The 20,788-nt window shown below is 35.2% G+C and overlaps 2 protein-coding genes across 3 annotated transcripts; both read right to left on the minus strand.

Moving 5' to 3' along the window:
• Window positions 1–272: 272 nt before the first annotated feature.
• Window positions 273–6,097, minus strand: LOC137389667 (tRNA-splicing endonuclease subunit Sen54-like). Of its 2 annotated transcripts, none has more exons than XM_068075739.1 (8): window positions 5,880–6,097; window positions 4,990–5,040; window positions 4,723–4,893; window positions 4,422–4,485; window positions 3,689–3,915; window positions 1,847–2,497; window positions 1,060–1,161; window positions 273–530 (listed from the first exon to the last, which is right to left on the minus strand). In XM_068075739.1, exons 2-8 carry the CDS (start codon window positions 4,995–4,997, stop codon window positions 317–319), a joined length of 1,437 nt encoding a protein of 478 aa, XP_067931840.1. In that variant the 5' UTR covers window positions 4,998–5,040; window positions 5,880–6,097; the 3' UTR covers window positions 273–316. The 2 variants fall into 2 exon arrangements, with proteins under 2 accessions (XP_067931840.1, XP_067931839.1); XM_068075738.1 differs by having other exon boundaries at window positions 1,060–1,164.
• Window positions 6,098–7,888: 1,791 nt separating this feature from the next.
• Window positions 7,889–20,788, minus strand: LOC137390670 (BMP-binding endothelial regulator protein-like). Its single transcript, XM_068076995.1, has 11 exons — window positions 20,642–20,788; window positions 17,012–17,120; window positions 16,036–16,118; window positions 15,370–15,460; window positions 14,814–15,022; window positions 13,454–13,597; window positions 11,642–11,752; window positions 10,804–10,855; window positions 10,300–10,511; window positions 8,916–9,077; window positions 7,889–8,335 (listed from the first exon to the last, which is right to left on the minus strand). Exons 1-11 carry the CDS (start codon window positions 20,786–20,788, stop codon window positions 7,889–7,891), a joined length of 1,767 nt encoding a protein of 588 aa, XP_067933096.1.

The raw sequence follows: 20,788 nt of genomic DNA on the forward strand, positions 1-20,788 counted from the left end.
TGCCAAATATTATTCACTTATTCACATACTAGTCAATGAGCCAGTTGATATTTTTTCTAAAGAGCTCTCAGCTAACATTCGTTAGCTATTGCAATCAAAGTCATTTTATAGATTATTACCTTTCTTGGCTGTTTTATATTAACAGCGGTGTCATTTGACTCCGACACTTTCAAACAAGCATTTTTTGAATTTGTCAATACAGCGGAGAGTAACAACGTTGCCATAGAAAACAGTTCCCTTATTATTTTAAATATTACCAACAAAGGTAGATACAAATATATCGAGATAGCGATTGAAAAAGACACTTCAATCCGGGTCATGATACACAAGATCCATTATAGTTCTTATTTTTATGTTTAGCCTTTCTAGAGCTCTTCACTTGTTCATATAAGTCAGGTGGTACATATTCCTGTGCGTAGTGGTAGAAACTGATGTCACCATTGTCAGAGACTGCATGGTATACAGGGACTCCTCCAGATTCTGTCTCTAATGCTATGAGATCTAAAAGAGAGGGAGGTGAACTCTCTGGCCTGTAAAAATAATAAGATAATTGTTAGTGCAAGCTGATTTATTATGCCCACAATTAGCCAAAATGTGATACTCGGGTGAATCTTAAACAAGCGGTGAATCTTAAACAAGCGGGACAAGTCTGTACTAAGTCTATAACCGAGAGTTCCTAAAAGGGAGCTCACTGAAGCCAAAAATTCCAAAGAACAACAGCCCATTATTCGATAATTACTAAATTATATGTTAATAACATGCACCTCAAGAAGCTTTTAGCAAAATGTTGACTCAAAAAGTCCATTATGAACTCCCTGAATTAATAGTCGACAAACGTACTACATAAAAACCCTATGTACCTATAGGCGATAATTCCAAACAGAAAATGCGCATTCCTATGCAGGTCAACTCTTATTTTGGGTTTGCTTAGGTAGTTGCGATTATTGCTTAGGTAGTTGCGATTATTGCTTAGGTAGTTGCGATTGTTGCTTAGGTAGTTGTGATTATTGCTTAGGTAGTTGCGATTGTTGCTTAGGTAGTTGTGATTATTGCTCTTACGTAGTAACCACGAGTCTGTGATTAGGCATGGATGGATCAGTCTTCCTGAAGCTGGGACTGGGTTGGTGGACATCATACATCAAACCTGCTCCAGACATATTACTGCTGAAACATGTATGTGATGTAAAGGGTACAATAACTTCGTTGAGTATCAGGTGTTAATATTAATTCTCTAATGAGGTGTGCTGGCGATGAGAGTTTAATGTTTCATTGATTAAAGTTCATACAGTTTGCCACTTCTGCGGTCAAAGAAGGTAAAAAACTTGACATGCTATTAATGCATAATTATTTTATTAAGGTACAAGCTGAAGTTGCACCTTAATAAAATGGCTACTGGAGGTGCGAAGAACAGCATTTAATCTTAACTAAACACTGACAAGCTACAAACCAAATTTGAACCTAACAGGACTTGACCCGAGAAAAGCACCCCAAACATCGATGAACCCAAATACAACCTTTACAATGGTGTCAAATACCAACCAAGTTTACTGGTCGGCATGCCGAACAATGAAATCTACAAAAAAAACCCGCCGAAGGATTCCGCTGCATCCAATTAGGAGCCACTGCAGCCTTCTTGTTAAATTTAGATATTATGAATAGAATAATGTAATGAATCATCCAATCATGAACAGCCACTGGAACTGTTGGTATCAACTAGAGTAATGATACAACTGGATGTGCTTGTGAACATTATAAATAAACCTAACACAGTCCTACACTGGCAATGCATGAACTAGAACAAGTAATACTAGTAAAGGAGTGCGGATGCATACAGACTGCAACATACCTCTTCATTTCCTGTAAGCTTGTGGTCTTACTGAGTTTCAGTTTAGAAAGCAGCTGTGATATGTTACTTTCTGACATATCAAGATCACTAACTAAAGGAATGTGCCGATCTTTTAAAGGAATTACCTCCTCCTGCCCGGATAACAGTCTAAGCGCGTGTTCTTCTTTAAACTCAGCCCATGTTTCAGCCTTGGATACTTGCTTGGTGCTTTGATAATCCAGAAAAGAAAAATATCCGCTATTATTATCCGCTTCAACTGCTTCGACGTTTGGCGAATCAGAAGGCTTCGGAGATGCCAACTCGAGCAGTTTTAAACCCAACTCTTCAGATGATATTGGTCTCATGCCACCCTCTTGCGGAAAAACTATTTGAGAAAAATCAAATTTGGTATATTTCAAAGTAGTATCCTTTGAATTGTTATACTGCCTGGTGCTGCTACTAGAGATTGGACTGATCTCTCTACAAAAATGTTTGTTATGATCTTCCATAACTTCAGACTCACTGCCCCCAGCATCATGTTTTTGTGTGTTGCTGCCAATTTCCGAAGAATATTTTAAAGATTTTTCTAATTTTATAAGTTCTGAGCTGATCTTTCTTTTCTTTGCTGATTGACTTGATTTGGATGAGCACTTTTTATGATTCTTTGACTGTCTACAATGTACATATAAGCATGTCATAGATAATCTCATTCTGACCAATAAGAGCAATGACAAACAATAGCATGGAAACATACAAGTGGGCACTTTCCAACCGCTTAATTATTTAGAGTCAAACAGCTAAATTGAAAATTCAATGAACAACTTTTGAGCTTCCTCATGTATTGTTTTAATATTTTACATTAACTTACTGTGTGTGCTACTACAATGACTAAAAGCTCAGCAAAATGTTTACAAGATAGTTTTGAGAACAGTAAGTTGAAATAAACCATATAGCGCATATCCTACATAGCATTAGGGTGAGTGGTGATAACACAGGAATGGTCTTGGAAGATACGAGAGTAAGGCCAGCATAGACCTATTGACTATACTTATAGTAATACGTATAGTTAATAGGTCTATGAAGGGCAGTATGACTCAAAAAGAGACATGTAATTGTTACCATAAGAAATGATGAGACAACCCAATAACTCGCGCCTTGGTTCATCTTGACACCCAAGCTAGAGCCATGTTAAACCACTGAATTACCACATATTGCTTGTCATTAGATGCAGAAATAACTTCTTGTTCTAGTAAAATCTTAGTAGTCTCATTTTATAGCAAAGGTAATGGATTTAGTGTCATCTCATTTACCAAATATTAATGATAATCCGGCCATTCTACACACCCTGATGGCCCTTTTAACGGACACCAATTATTACAAGGAGTTGTTCAAATTATGTTATAATAATATCAATAAAAAGTGAATTGGTTGAAAATGCAATAAGCGTATAACTAGGCTATCTTTTGAATTTTGTCAAGGTCAGTTGTTTAATCATTTCATTGAAAAAAATTACTTGCCAATTGCTGCTTAATGGAAACTCATTCAATATTAATCGATAGAAAAATCTGCATCTAATCGTATATGGTTTCTAGCAAAAGGCAGTAAATCATCGATACTAGCAAATGTCTCTTAAAATGTAGGTGGTCTCATAATATCTGATGACACTGGCATTCCACATGAAATGTATTAAAAAACTGAAGAGCCATCCATAGAGCAGTTCGAAATGCCAAAAAGCATCAGATTATCCAACATTTAATCTATGATCAACCTTATAACCCAATATAATCTATACATAGAATGACCAAAAGAATACAAATCAGAAAGAACCTTAATCAGACATAAAGCATCATCAAGAAGCACTACCTGCGGATGATGTACCCAAGCCTGTTGAGGTAATTATAGACAAGATAATGCTCCATAGTTGCAAGAGGATCAGACTTGAGAAACAAGAACAGAGCTTCCTGCATGCTCAAAGGGACACCATGCCTGCTGACCCGTAGTGTCCCCACATCCATGAGAAATAAGGCTTCCTCTGGGTATAATTTCATGATACCTTGGTCAGTGTAGCCGAAATGGGACCAAATTCTGCCCTGCATTATCCAGATTAAGAGTTCATACAAGAGAACAGAAACTGTATCTGCATTGATTAGCCAATATATGAATTATGAATGCAATATATGAATTTTGAAAAGAGAACTTCAAGAATATAAAAAAATAAATACAAAAAAGAATATAATACATCTAAGGGACTATGTAACCTATTTATTATAGCCTCCAGTAATTCATCACACTTATCTAGTTTATCAACAAGCCTTGTTATAACAACATATATCTCATACCATAAGAAATAACATATAACATAAGAGGTAATGGTTGCTAAACGCTTATAAACACATTTAGTATTTGTTCCAGTAACTGATAAATAAGAGTTTCTTCTTTACAGATCACATATCCACATGCTTAATAGGCGTACATCATTAAAATATATCAACCCTATATTTGGTGACCTATGAACTCCTTCAGAGAAGATACACTATCCAAACATCTATGATCGCAGTCAATGTACACAAATAAGTATATTTAAGTGCTTGCATACCTTCACTACCTTCACGACAACTCTCTTACATTCATCATCATATTCCCCAATGCACAGAGAGCCCCTGTAAGCGCAGAGAATGAACTTTTGTAATATTTATACAATTTGACAGTTTCCAGAGAAACCAATAATAATATTAGTAAAATTACTTTGATAAAATTCTGCTTGTATAAAAGACAGTGTGGTCTCAACAATTTAGAAATATATACAGCAACTGTGGCAGTCAGCAATCGTAGTAAGTTAGAGACTATCAACAAAACCTAGCAATATTAGAGTTCACTTAGAAAGCAGTTGACCTTACAACTTGCTTATCTTTTCTTGTGAGATTTTACGGTGTAAACTTTTTAATGAATATTCAAGCTGCTTGGATTGCAGAAATGATCCATCTCTGTCCTCATATTTCATTTGTACGCCAAATTCATTGTTTGCCTCAGTGCCTTCCTCTTGATTCCGCCTCCACAGCTCTGCAGGGCTTGAAAATAAAGGTCTGATTGCATTAATATCATAAGCAGTTTACTAAGAACTGCGAATGCTGAAAATATTGGTATAAATTTGGCATGATTAGTACCTGAGCATTGCAACTCCATTCAATATGGTAACAGACCCTGTCTCCCTAGCCCTGCAAAAAATGATAACATTGAATCTCTCAAACTTACAATTCGTTTTTATTGTGAACCAGTTGATAGAGCATATGAGATAATTAATCTACACTACACAAACAACTTATTAGATCCACCATTCTCATCTAAACAGCAAAACCTTTATTTTTTATTTCGTAGAGCTGGCTATTTGTTTTCTTAGCCTATATCCAAATTAAGAGTTATTATGGAAAGGCACCAAGTATTCCTAGAAGGAAGCCTACCCTAAGAGTTACACTGTTGACAGCTTAGGTTTTTTAAAAGTTACACGACAACATTGATGAGCATTTTCGACAGCAAGTTAGGGAGAAAACCGACAAAAAATTATGAAAATGGCACACGAAAATATAAATGTTTTTTATAAAAGTTCTACAGTAGAAAGTACAGCAACAACAATGTGAAGCTTATAGATTTATGAGTTGAGATCTACCCAGAAAAAGGTATACGTATAAAAAACAATGAATATATTGTTAAAGTGGTCAAACAAATAGTTGTTTTATTGATTGGGCAATGTAGAAAAATATCGAAAAGAAGGCCTGAATACGTTGAACGCACGGGTACTCCGAGTGTTGCGATAGGCGACGGTGGGAAAAAAGAAAAGAGTCTTTTTTTTCTCACCGTCGCCTATCGCAACGCTCGGAGTACCCGTGGTTGAACGTCTATACATATTAGGCCTATATTAGCAATACATTACGATATGGCTTGTTGTAAGCAGTTCCCCATTCTTGATCGTTTGGCAACATCGCAATACCTTTTTGATAATAATAGCTGTAGAAACTAAGATCACTGTATTTATGGGCATAACCTAAGGGTTACGTACCCCAGTCAGCTAATGATGGCAAGAATATACTTCAAAATAGATGTGCTTGTGAAAAGTCGAGTAAATATAGCACATACAGTTAAACACTGCAACCTAAAACTACATTAGACCTTATCAAATTACGGCAAATTTAATTGATCGATTTGGTTTCGTGTCCGTTCAATCGCAGCCCAATTTCCAAAAGCGTGTACTTGTACAGTATTGCACTAGCTAGACACCTTCACACCAGCGTGAAAAAGACAGCCTTGGTTGCTTACAACCATCTCTTCTCCTCTTCGCTTACAACATCTCTGGCACCCCTTACAACTAATCAGCTTTAGCGGTAGTTTGCGCTAAGGCCACTTGCACAACTGTTTCGGTTTATTACTTTTCTTGTAAAACTCCGTAAGCGTGGAAACTAGTCTAGAAAATGTTATTCCGTATACCTATATATAATAATAGGCCTACATCTTTGCCGATTACATTATTAATGAACTGAAATTGATGTGTTATAAAATAACGACTATTAGAATAAAACTGATTTTTTGTTCTGATGCTGCAGCTACACAATCCATACTGGTATACTTTTCTGGAAGTTATTGGATAAGGTGCATGTTTGGTAGATATCAAAAAGTTCTTTCATTTATTAGCAAAACAATATTTCTCTTTTTATGTAGTTTTAATACCTTTTTGTTTCTAGTTCTAAGACTGAAAAGAAAAGTGATCAAGATCGCATAGAAGTAATAAGCATGCACTATATTGAATCTTTGATTTGCTTTAAATTTTTTGCTAATTTTGGAGCACTAAAAGTATGCAGAGTGTCTCACTTAGATGCAGTGTGATTATTCAGCATCATACCTGCCAGCTCTCACGCATTGGGCGTGAGACTCACGCAATGACCCCAAAGAAAAAATGAAAATATGTGAGAAATGCGTGAGATTTTTGCCCCAATTTCCACAATTTTACATATAGTATCATTGATACATTAATTGCCCCAAAACCAAACCTCACGCATTGCCTCACTCTTGGGTTGGCAGGTCTGTTCAGCATTGTCACAGAGATTACGGCAGCCTGATGCAATTTGTAGTGACATAATTACTATTTGTCATTTAATGAAATGATCGTTAATGAAATGATCGTTAATGAAATGATCACAAATTGTTTAGGCAAACGAGAATAAGCATAAACCAGAATAACCTCCAACAATCGTTTTGATCATATGTTAGCGTAGTTTGGCATGAAGTTCAAAATAGTTTATATTTATAGATGAAGACACTTTACTTAACATCATAAGTTCAATTTCTATCTCTCCTACTACTGCAAACTGTAGGAACGGTAGGTAACCTACCCAGAGATTATCCCTACAAGACAGAGTGCCTATGAGAGGTTACACATACTAGTGATCTTGCTTACAAAAGATTTTACCTACAAGCTGAGAGACTATGCCTACGATCTAGGATGTTACACCTACTCTAATTATTTGATGTATAAAGTAATAAAGAAGAATTACAGTTGATTACTAAGCAATTTATTAGCAATTTGTCTTCAGTATGAATTTGGAAATTTTTGGCATCTCTAAATGTGTATATATCTATAGACAAATGAAATACATAGATGTAGACACACATGCATACATAAATGTATACATCTGTATTACATAAATATACATACAAGAATATTACCACATTTCTTTAATGTTGGGATGGGTGAGCAAAAGTTCTATATAGTTTTATTGATTTCATCAAAATAACTGTTTTTGCTAGTTTAAATAAATATATTATAATCAAATAACAGATTTGTTTTTATAAAACAATAAATAACCTTATTGTTACCTACATACAATATATATAAAGATAATACAATAATTATACAAATATATACATTTACGTAGTTTCAATGATATTTGTGTTTGCTCTATCTTCTAAAACCATTTTTACAACAAAAAATATGTAAAAAGTTTGCACCAGAAATGCATTGGTTACTTCAAATGCATTAGTTTACAGCAGGACTATAGTTTACCGCATTTACAATCACACACTGCATATGGACTGTAGGTCATGGCCGAAGTCTAAATTCCTTGATATAGGAGGGCAAACCTTAAGTAAGCTTTTGGCTGAGCGACAGTAACATAGCCTGTGATCATCACAGTTGCACAGTTTATCAATGCAGTGAGTGTGATAGGCTGTAAGGTCTTCCATGGTTCTACACTGCGAGGCAATATATAAATTCAAGGTTGCACACCTATCTCCTATCCAATTTAAAGTTGCATAATCGACTCCTGAGCAGCTCAAAGGAGGAATTTCGTTTGAAATATGTCCGATATCACATGTTGACTGATCTCTTTGCCAGCTATTGGCGAACGCCACAGCTGTTGAATAGTTAGTTTTAGAGCGACCAATAAAATCGTCTTCTGAGATTCCATTATAGTTTCCACATAACCCGCACATTTTGTTTTTGTATCTCTGAGGAACGGATACCTGTAAATAAACAAAGCAAAATTTGAACAAACATTCATTTGGTAGTCGAAATGTATTTATTCAGGAAATAGTTTTTTCAGCTGCGTTTATCAAAACCTTGTAGCTAACATAGTAAGAATTAAAGATATGTTTAAAAATTAAAATCAAATCTACGATACGGATTTGTCATTGCTAGATACAAATCGCTATAGCTGGATAGACCGAACGACAGACGGCAAACTTTGAGATTTATAAATAGCCAGTTGTTATTGACAGTAGGTATTAGTTTTTAGTATAATGTTATATTTTGTTATTGCTACACAATTAATTGTCTCATAAAGCTATAAAATGGATAACTGCTACTAATGTCTTATAGATGAAGCCAGTAAATTCTATATTAACCTATAGATCAGCTGGTAACCTAAGTCGGTAAACTTATAGATAATGTATGTATGCACGCTGGAAACTAAGTTTTACGATAATTCAAACCGTGATGAAACAATAGTTGATATGGTTATAGTCTCACAATTTGTCATCTAGTAAAAGATTGTTATTGCATTTTTTTTCTGAAGAGTCTTCTGGATTTTCTATTGGTACATACCTCTACATAACTGTGTCCATCCCACACTACTGTTACACCAAGGTGTGTAGAAACCACCACCATGTGTCCTCTTTTTAAAATTGAGATATGACCCAGTTTTATGAATGGTAGCTTCACATGGTGGTTGTTTACCTGCACGTCCAACTGCTGCTCCAGTTTCACCTGTCAAATTATATTGACGTTGGTTCATACGTCAAACCTTTATTCATACAATAGTGCAAGACTTTCCAATTAGGGGTGCATGCACCCTTAATCGGTGCGAATGTTGTTTGTTGGGGTGCAAAAGTCAATCGTAAAGACCGGTTATCCAACTCTCTCGAAAAGTCCATTGAAAAGTCTTGTACTGTTTGCAACAACTTGCCTAAGTAAATCTGGATTTTCATCTCTTCTATACACCAAAAATAAATATCATAACACCATCAATTCTGAAAATGGTCTGTGTGTTTCACTTACGCACAAGGAACCACACTTCAATCAGATAATAGCAGGGAAGAGGCAGTAAAAATGTCAAATATCATACATTGATTTGTTTTTATATGTTGCTGCTGTGTGAGAGTGTTAGACCCTTTGTGGAATGGCCTTCCAACAACGTAATGTTTTTATATACATGTATTCCAAATGTCATTTTTCAGATTGAGACTTTTTTGCTTTGTTTAAACCAATGAGGTGTGAAATTGCCCTCGTCAGGGGGTTTGGCGATGAAAATGAATAGGGAAGCGCTGCTATAGTCTTACACAAGAAGCATCTAAACATCAAGTTATCACGTTAATTCAACTGCAGTTGTAATCAGTTGGACCCAGAAATACTTTAAAAAACGCCATATTTAGGATAGCTTGTGTCACCATTATGCCAAATCTCTAACCAGAAAGTATCGGTGTTTTCCTATTATTAGCCATTGTTTTTGGTGTTTGAGGTGGTATGATTGTCAGAATGTTTCAAGAGTAAAATCGATAAAACTTGATCACGATTCAACGCTCAGATCAATAGAAAGTGCAATAATGAGGTTTATAGTAGCAAAGAGACCAACAGGGTAGAGATGCGTAACGCTGCAACTTAAACACAATAGTGGATATCAACTATCGCAACGATATTGACTAGTGATGTCATCTCACATGTATTTTTCTTCTAAGCGCTTTAATCACGATGAAGTTGTGTTGATTTTAATCTTAAAGCATCTTGGCAGTCAGATCACCCCAAACATCAAAAACAATCACAAATGATAGAAAAATACGGATACTTTTTGATAAAATTTACTAAAAGGTTGTGGAAGTTCATCTTTTAAAAAACAACTTGAATATTCAAAGTACAATTGTATACATGTAATATATTTATCTGTCCTAAAACAAGAATATAGTTTGGTAATGGAACCCTCAGTGCCACTTACCGACAGGTACTTGGTCTTTACATACACGGAGTGTGTGTAGGCATATTGTGTCTTGTCGTGCCACACAGCATTTTTCACTTGAATGCTGAATGTACGCTTGGAGCTACTACATTGTTGCGCTAATGTGTACTGACAGCTGCCTTGAAATGTGTACAAAATGCCATCAAATGTTCTGTAGTGGGGGTCCCCAAAGACAAAACATGTGGCAGAAACTAAAAACAACAAGCATGTTAATTATCTATTAGTCTCTTTCATCCATACAATTCTAACATATCTGTACAGCACCACTAGTACAGTTACAGTCAAGCATCTTTTTATAGAGGCTTTGACTGTAGTCGATAACCACGACTGATTATGTGATCTGTTGCTGTTTCATTTACACGTATACTTATTTTCTACCAATAGTACAGTTACAGCCAAGCATCTTATATAGAGGTTTGACTGTAGTTGATAGCTGCACACTAATTATTTTATGTTATTTGCAGAAGTTTCATATATACTTACTTTCTATGCACTGGGGGCAGCATGATCCAGAGATATATTGTAGCTCGTGTGTCTATAAATGTATATAAGAATATTTCATTTATTGAGATATTTCTCTAGTTTTCATGCTCTCAGGCTAGAATTAGAAGTACAAAAGCTAGAGCATGCAATCTCTCATGCTCATTGTACATTGTCATAGAAAAAGTAATAAAAGGCCTAATATATTGTATTTATAGTGAGTTCCAGCAGTAGGAAATTTACATCATCACAAATTGAATATTAACTTTCAGGATTACACATTGTGTGCTTAAAAGAAATGCATTCAAAAGCTGTGCATGGTGAGCTCTATTCTGTAAGAGCAGTCGTATTCTTATAACTCTGTCAACTCCATTATTAACTTAGTCAAAAAAAGTTTGGTTACTATCTGAGTACTACCAACAACGTACATACCGTAAAACCTTTAATTGAACGTCATGGCACTCTATTTTTCAACCTTTCCTCTATAGTGGCGGTCAAATAAAGGTGGCATTCAAATAGAGGCTGGTGTTCAATTTAAGGTTTTACGGTACAGTAAATACTAAAGTAAACTTCAATTTATTAAACTTGCTGTACAAAAGTTCTCTCTTACAATCATTTTATTGAAACAGTGTATCCCTTGGCACGTGAACAAGGATTGATTACCAAATGGTTTTTTAAGTTTCTAACAAGTCAAGCTGTATTCTGAAACTAACTGTGAATGAACTCGCAGTAGTGCTGCGCATTAGAAAGGCTAAAGATAAAATGACACAACCATCTTTTTATATAATAAATATTGTGACAGTTCATAACAAGGATGCAACGTGCAAAGTCTAATACGTACACGCACTGGGCATCCAGATACTACGGCAGAGCAATCTTCCTGCCAACAGTGACTCACACCATCTTCACAGTTGCACTGAGTGCACTGGTTTTCAAACCATGTTACTCCATGCTGCAATGCATAGTAAAGTTATTTTCAGGGTTGTGATCATTACGAAAAAATCATAACTGCGCATTGATACGTACACACTGATGCCGAGATGTAAAATGCATTACAGTAAAATTTTGCCTGGATATCTACATGTATGTAGTTACATTAGCAGTGCAGTAGCTGGCATGCCACAGCTATTCAGTGTAATTGCATTACATACTACTGCACAGTACGCAGTGTACAAGCAGTCCAGCTATTTTTTAATACGCAGTAGGCAGTGTTGGTACAGTGGAAGTAGTTGTTTACTAGTGCCTATTGCACAGTGTGCTGCGCAGATGCAGAGGGAGTGTGGCTCATGCGCCTTTCACGGTGCTGAATGTAGTGGAAACTTTTTCATTACACTCTCCATACATGCACTGCTCAGTTTCGAGAAAATCCGTCACAGAATCAAGTTGAGTGAACTTGGTTGCAGCCAAAACAAAATTGCAAGGTATGAATGCTACTCAAACTATAGTATGAGGAGGCAAACAAATTGAACACAATCAGCAATCTGTATATTTAAGGTTAATAAAAATACAAAAGAAAGACGCCAATTTCGTAAATCAAAATTGCAATAATACCTGACTTCCTATTCCGAAATAATATGGATGTCAAAGTGCAAAGGCATGAGCTTGTTGAACATAACATCTGACACTGTTGATCAATGCGATACAGATACTTAGAAAGCCAGCAGTGTCAGTTGATCCACAGTATCAACTTTATACCAATGCGCAGTTGCAGTACACATTCAGTGTCAAGTTTTGAAGAATGCGCATTCGCGATATGTATGAATTGCCGGGTTCCGGTTAAGAAGTCATAGAGGTAAATGCGCAGTAGATCACAACAGGCAATTTGCAGTAGAAGCGCAGTTGCAGTAGCAGTAAGTTTCTACTGCCTTAGAAATTTATAATACACTGCAAAATTACTGCGTACTGCATTACTACACAGTACAGTTGCCTCACAACCCTGCATATTTCTAAACACAAAGGCCATGAATGTTGTGAAGAATTTAGTGGATTTTCCCATTACATTTAGCAGCTAAGTGTTCTAATTAATAGTGCATTTTACTTCTCAGGATATTAACTCAATTTTGTCTGTTACGCATGTAGTAACTGGCTCGTCTATGCTACTAGGGTGAAAAATTTTTGGGCGACACTCTTAAACCTGGTTTCCGTATACGCCACAATCACCGATGGCAGGATTGCAGGGCTATCGGCAGTGAAATGGAAACTATGCACCGAGTACTGCTGGTAGTTGCCTACAGTCAATGCACGAGCTCAGCAGTGTTCAACTTTCGAAAGGTGCTGCACGCAAAATATTCCTGACATGCACTGTACAGGTAAAGGTCAGCACTTTCGAAACGGCATAGCGCGAGTGGCCATTTTTATGCAATAATCAGCGATGCACTTTTATGCCAACATAAGCCACCGAGCCTAGCACCGCAAGTGTTTTGCTGCTCGAGATTACCGCCAGAGTGTCGCAGCCGATTTGATGAACCGCACTTTAGCAATCAGTGCAGTTGTTACAGATCTTAAAGTTTACATTGATGATCCAGTCAGATAGACCTAGAAGACTTGTATGATCACTAGCATCCAAAGTCTAATTTTTTTTATAATATCATGATATTTATTTTCAACTGTTTTTCCACGGTTCAACTCTGTTCAAGATGAAATATAAACTTACTTTTCTTTTTTTACCATCGACTTTACATTTTCGTTTGGGTGGTGGACATCGTGGGCAGCATTCTCCGGCAGCTGGCGGCAGCCATTTGTTAAAGGTGCACTTTAGACGAGGACAAGTTCGTTTGAGGCATATGACAGTACCTCTCTAACAAAAGAATGATGTTAGAAAATGAAATCTTTATCAAATAAAACTTCTGCTGAAGTGATTACTTTATCGAATTGATTTTTATCATCTTTTTTAATGTAATGTAAAGATTGATAATTCCCTTCTATAACACTTTAAAGCAAAAGCCTGCAGCAGCGAAGTTGAGTACAGTGGAAAATCTGACAGGGCCTACCTCGCATCTGCATTTTTCACATCCATCAGTTGGTATAATCTCTCCATCTAAGTAGAGCTTGTTATTTGGATGATAAAGGCATGTGTCTTTTATATACAGTAGGTCTCTCTTGCCTTAAAAATTATCATGCATGTTCAATTTTATAGATATACACAAACTAGCGGAATGCCCAGCATTGCGCAGGTGTTAAAAATCAGCTTACAAACAGTGACGGGTTATGTAGTTGCCTGCCAGTTGTCATTAGCCTGGCACATTGCCAATGGCTAATTTGAGTAAGCTAGTAACTTACTAATAAGAGCCGTGAGAACAAACTTTTATGTTTTGCATAACGCATTGCGCTATGCATATTTTCACCCAGATATCGACTCATATCGCCCCGTTAATCCATCAATCTTGCGTAGCTCAATGGTTTAGCATATCCTTTGGGAAGAGGGAGGTTCTGAGATCAAATCTTCTGCGATATGAAATCTTCATTTCAATATTTTACTAGCTATAGCTGAACAAACCGAATTACACACATACACACAAACATACAGATACATTCACATCTGTACTTATGGTCACCTCAACATACAAGTATATGACTAGCGGTAAGCCTGGTGATGCCTGGACTTGTTTTCATTTTTTACCAGGCTGGTTCTCAGGAGCCAAACAAAGTTTTGAAAATTCTTTTTAGTGAGTTGGTAGAGGGCACGGAGCATATGCGTGTGAGGTTTGGATGAAATTGACCAACAGATGAGGTAAAGCATAGCGTCTACGCAGACTGACAGGCAAAATAAATTGAAGTATTAATATAGAAGTGCAATATAAACAGACGCAACATTTTGTTATGGAGTCAAAGTTATATTATATCATTTCCTTTGAACTAATGCTGTTTTCAATAAGATATTAGCATTGGGTGGTGCCAACAAACTGGAAAACGGCTAAAAGAGAAATTTAGCCCTGACCCTTTTGGTATCCATAGGCCAATCATAACTTAATATTTCTCACAAGTGCACATGTCTGACATGCCAGGCGTGTTACCATGAAACTGTTGTATTTCCTACCAGAGCACGTCGGGCAGCACCTGCTGTTCTCTGGGGCTATTAGATACTGTTTGGGACAGTTGAGCTGTGCGCATGCCTTCTTAGAGCATTGTATATTCCCGCCTGAACATTTACAGAAGATGCATGGGTCTTTGTTGTCAGTGAAGAGAATTCCATCCGCATAGGTCTTGCCTTTATAAGCGCAACCTAATAACATAATTATGAGTTTTGTTGTTGATTATCTCCCCTGTCAAGCCACCTAAAAATCTATCACCAAGCTATTTTTTATCATTTTATGAAAAACATGGAGAGTGTTCCAAAATATTTCTGTTAATGACTGTTGGTTTTGAAGAATGCAGATACACTTCACATAGCCATACACAAGCAGTGTTACGTGTAGGTTTGACCACGTCTCATACCGACATGATTTGGAGTAATCCTATCCTGTAACATAGCCAATTTAAAATAAGTAGTCAAAAGAAATCAACATTCTGCATAGACATCAAGTCTGGAAAGGATGAATAAATTTTCCTAATCTAACTGGGTTCACCAACCTTTGCAAACCGGGCAACATTGTCCTGGAATGTAAACTGGTTCCTTACATGTAGTGGTGCACATTATCGTGGAATGTGTCAAGACACCACCCTGTAAAAGTTAGTTTAATGCGAAAACTAGCAAGCTATGAGCAAGCAGGTAGTGTTTACTATTCTAATAGAAGCTTTAAATATTGGAGTCGAACTACTTATAAATTCATTCTTTAATTATAAATATGTGATGAGACAACTCCCATTTAACCATTAGAATAATTTGCTTACATGACATACATGCATGAATATGTTTATGAATTTTCATGAGTGGGCACATGCAGATGCTGAGAAAATTATCATACCATATTATCTGTTTGCCGCTCATAATCTATCAGCAGTTACTTACAGTTGACCTTGCTAAAAGTTATAAGTAGTATAATAATAGGGATATTTGATGTAACAAGCTCAAGTCTTAGCACTGTGTGTTCTCAGCTAAAGATGGGATAGCTGTGTTCCACTAATTATTTAATGTTGCAAAGTTCATAATGAACTATTAGAGTAAATAAATTATTTAAATTTACCAACAGAACAAAAAGAGTGGCAGGCTATTTTAGATTTCTTGCTCTCTGCCACCAGCTAAAAATAATATATGAGTAATACTAACATCACAATAATGACAGAGAGTGCTGTTACCTGACATTCCAAAGCAATACATGGGTCAGTACTGTCTTTAACCATATCTCCACTTTTTATCGTCATGTTTTTATAAGTACAGCCTGCAGCAACAAAAAGAAGACAACTACCACTCTGTAGCCAATAAGCATTATACAAGACACCAACATCTTTTCAATTTATATTATAGAACAGCGTTATGCAGAAAACCTTTTTTTTTCAATACACATAATTTACTTTATTAGTTTTTGTCTCATGGTCTACTTTGTTTTAAATGGCATTGACCGGTGTAAATAAAATTAATATGTATCTATCTATAAAAACCTTAGCTACTGAATAACTAGTACTGCTAATAGCAAGATTAAATTAGAGTGCATGTTGATTTGCTAAACAATGTAGGTAATTTAGAAGTCTTGAGCCTATTCAAGTTATTACATAACTTATACTATTGATCGTTGCAAAATAAACTAGGTTCTACAGTCTAAGCGATTCTAGTAAACAAATCTTCATATAGTAGGAATTTTTAATCCAGCTTGTCTATTAACTAGTTGGTTGAAAAACAAATATTCAGACACGAGTCTCGTGGTATTTAGATGTAGTCTATGCAATATAGTAAACCACCGCATTCCATGAATAAAAAGTATAAAAGTTGGCAAAAATCCGAGTCCAACAAGTCAAATGACCACATCAAATACGTATAAAAATTACATTTATTGTGATACGGTACTTGTACTACTCTTCACACAACTACTGAGATTCTTGACATTAAATATGTTTGATCGTGCGTGCATGATAATTCAGTTCACCTCCACATGTAGTCTTGCTGAAGGTCAGCAACGATTATCATGAATTTTGCAGTTAAATGTGACGCGGTAAACATCAAATTGGTAACTACATTGAATTTTTCACTTTACAAGAAAAATTGTACGGGAATAATTAGGAATGATGTTAAAAATTCTCAGTACTTGTGGAGTGTGCAAAGGTAATCGGCACTCACCTAAACAAACCTCCTTACAACAAGAGTCAGCGGGAGGCTTTTTCAGGATATTGTGGCAGCCGTATGAACTAGGACAGTCCTCTTGCAGGACACAGTCAGTTATGCCACTCTATATGCAAAGAGTATAGTGTACAGTTATGTCAACAAACTAAAGCAAGGGGTTGTAACTCCTGACTAGATGCTGAAGTCAGATTAGCTTTGAGGTAAAAGAAGAAGCCGATCTAGTCACCGTTTCCTTTCTAGTGTGTTGCAACAAAACATTTTGTTAGTGGATTGTTTTCATTGAGAAACCGTGTGGTTCCTTAGAAAAACATGATTATGAATCTCCTTCCTTGAACTAACTATCTGCCACCTCCATACCTTACAGAAGGCCAATAGGATATTTCATAATGACCTTCTTTTTTTGTGAATCTCAATATAACACGATAACAACATAAAATAAAATTTTTAATGGTATACATTCGTCATAGTATTTCTATTACATGTTATTATTCTCCAAAGTACAATGAGAATTGACGTGAAGAGAAACATCTCAAAAGATCTAAAATAGCTGACATGTATTATATTATATACATATTGTCCACAGCTTTTATTAGTATATAAATATAGTGTTTTATATTGTAGTTAGCTATTAGTACACATAATATATGGTACATATATATTGTAGACAGCGACTAGTATATACATGTATAATATAAAGTACAAATATATATTGTATTAATAGCATATATATATATATTGTATATAGCTATTAATGTATATAATACATATAGTATATATATTACATATATATGTAGTATACAGCTATAATGAGAATATATAAAATAAAGTATATATACTGTCAACATAGCACATACACGTACAATGCTACATTTAATACAGTGATCAACTCATGACATCCTCTTTATATTCCTCTAAAACTTGGAAACAGCAAGTAAATATAAACAACAATAGTTGACATCTCTAGCTTTTTGTGCAAATATAAAAAAGCCAGTGTGTAGGAATTTTTAGCGTAGCTCATGGAAAATCGCAGAAGTTAGCGTGGCAGCGCAATGCAATACTGTAGTGTATATTACATTGTGCATCACACATATACACAATGTTTCTTTTCCTTCACCATAGTTAAAATAAATACATATACTACGGTTAAAGCAATGGTAATAGTCAGAAGAGGTTGACATGTATTTATGGTGTTAAGTTGTGTCAAAGATTCAGTTCTAACAAAAAAGATAATTTAAACTATACATACTGGTTAACAGTATAAATTGATTGCACACGATAGAAGAGTGTCGCGTTTAATTATACAATGATGCGCGACAAGTGCAGTTTCTTATTGCAAAAACTTAAGTTTGCTAAAACAGACATAATCATGTTCCGATATGACAAACAATAGTACAGCCTTTGTTGACGATACTTCTATTTTGTGTGACTGTTTGGAATGTAGCAGATGACTTTGTGATATTTCAGTTTAGATCTAAAACACTAAAGTTCCCATTTGAAAGGTAGTGAGAGGTGCTGTTTTTGGTAAATTATGCATGTTTAAACAACGTCAAAAATTGTAAAAAAAGAATTTTGGTAGAAAATTTTGTTTAAACCTTCACATACATTATTTTAACATTTTTCTAAACGAAATCTTGCTTATTTACTTATTACAAAAAAGAACAAGGGAGATAATAACTACTTGAGTGCAGTTAGAACAAAGTAAAAATAGTGTGATGCAATGTTTTAGGTTATACAACATTTTGCATCTAACTACATATGAAAATGCATTGTTGTGGTCACCAGACTTCAGGGTTTGTAAACGAAAGTGTGATTTATCAGACAAATGTGGAAAGTATAAAACGGAATGTTTAGAAATATAAATTGATTTTATGAACCAGGGCTGACTTTCAGATTCTTGAAAGGCACCCAGATAAAACGGGGATGAAACTAACCTAGTCCTGCAGTAAGCAAGCGCTGCAACACCATATGACACAAACGTCCCGTTGTATTATAAGACGTTTGTTTGTTTAGCTGTTCATAGAGTGTACAGCAAAATCACTAGCGTGATAAATCACTTTTTTGTAGCTTTCCCCTCACATTTTTCCTGTTTTGCTCTATTATATTTTCTCTCTCTTTTTTCTCTCTCTCACTCTCTTTTCCTCTCCCAACAATTAATAACGCTTACTGTGTATATTATGATATACCAATATATATCGTTTAAAAGTTAGAGACAATCACGCTGTTAGGAACAGCCTTGTAGCATTTAACAATCTCCTAGCATCTAAGATAAACTTGCGACTTGACTTATAGAAGATCAATTAGTGTCACAAAAAAGCAGATGTTATTAAGGTCCAAGAGCTTGACATTACGCACTGGTTTCTTAATAATTCAACAAATTCGTAGGAGGTCTCTCAATACAAATGTTATTGCGGTCGGGGATGAGTGCTCATACATGCACGCTAGTGTTTGCTAGCTTAAGCATGCCTTTGTCATCTCGTATACTCACACCCAATTCGTCTACTTTCTGACAAATCGCTATGCATATATTTTTTATCCTATTGTTTGGCGGAAAGATGCAAACATTTCTTAACAATGTTCGATGGAATTTTCGGTTTATTGTTGGTTTCAGCTTTATCTGTTGGAATAGTCTATTATATGACTAGTTACTTATCCCTGTTAAAATAGTCTATTATATGACTAGTTACTTATCCCTGTTAGAATAGTCTATTATATGACTAGTTACTTATCTCTGTTAGAATATTCTATTATATGACTAGTTACTAATCTCTGTTAGAATAGTCTATTATATGACTAGTTACTTATCTTTGTTAGAATAGTCTATTATATGACTAGTTACTTATCTCTGTTAGAATAGACTATTATATGACTAGTTACTTATCCCTGGTAGAATAGTCTATTATATGACTAGTTACTTATCCCTGGTAGAATATTCTATTATATGACTAGTTACTTATCTCTGTTAGAATAGTCTATTATATGACTAGTTACTAATCTCTGTTAGAATAGTCTAATATATGACTAGTTACTTATCTCTGTTAGAATAGTCTATTATATGACTAGTTACTTATCTCTGTTAGAATAGTCTATTATATGACTAGTTACTTATCTCTGTTAGAATAGTCTATTATATGACTAGTTACTTATCTCTGTTAGAATAGTCTATTATATGACTAGTTACTTATCTCTATTAGAATAGTCTATTATATGACTAGTTACTTATTCCTGTTAGAATAGTCTATTATATGACTAGTTACTTATCTCTATTAGAATAGTCTATTATATGACTAGTTACTTATTCCTGTTAGAATAGTCTATTATATGACTAGTTACTTATCTCTGTTAGAATAGTCTATTATATGACTAGTTACTTATTGCTGTTAGAATAGTCTATTATATGACTAGTTACTTATCTCCCTTCAAAGTAGTACGACTCCAATATCTGTTGTTTCGCAAAAACTTATTGTGTCCATTAGATTAAAAAACGAATTACCACAATTTGGCAACTTTTTGCTGAACACAGACTTTCACATCACTTTCCAGTAATATAGCATTCTGTTTTATAAGTAAGGGGAAATTTATTTAATTACGGTGTATGTGTGTTAAATAGTTTTTATTTTCTTTACATACCCGACAGTAGCACTTGATACAAGGATTATCAGCAATCAAGTCTATGTTCAGCGGTTCTCCTTCTTCCTCTTCACATGTCACAAAAGTACCTGCATCAGAAACTTTGTGAATGAATCCATGTAAAAACATCTGCTTACTAATTGTCAT

Source organism: Watersipora subatra, chromosome 3, assembly GCF_963576615.1.
Source record: "Watersipora subatra chromosome 3, tzWatSuba1.1, whole genome shotgun sequence".
Lineage (NCBI taxonomy): Eukaryota > Metazoa > Bryozoa > Gymnolaemata > Cheilostomatida > Watersiporidae > Watersipora > Watersipora subatra.

Excerpts from the sequence above, each read along its gene's own strand:
- LOC137389667 (XM_068075738.1), bottom strand. Across the intron at positions 2,498-3,688 it reads CTTGGGTACATCATCCGCAG|ACAGTCAAAGAATCATAAAA; the intron begins GTAGTGCTTCTT and ends TGTACATTGTAG. Across the intron at positions 531-1,059 it reads CACAGACTCGTGGTTACTAC|GCCAGAGAGTTCACCTCCCT; the intron begins GTAAGAGCAATA and ends TTATTTTTACAG.
- LOC137390670 (XM_068076995.1), bottom strand. The coding sequence starts at position 20,788 with ATGACAATTAGTAAGCAGATGTTTTTACATGGATTCATTCACAAAGTT. Across the intron at positions 10,512-10,803 it reads CTGCCCCCAGTGCATAGAAA|TTTCTGCCACATGTTTTGTC; the intron begins GTAAGTATATAT and ends TGTTGTTTTTAG. Across the intron at positions 8,336-8,915 it reads ATGGACACAGTTATGTAGAG|GTATCCGTTCCTCAGAGATA; the intron begins GTATGTACCAAT and ends GTTTATTTACAG.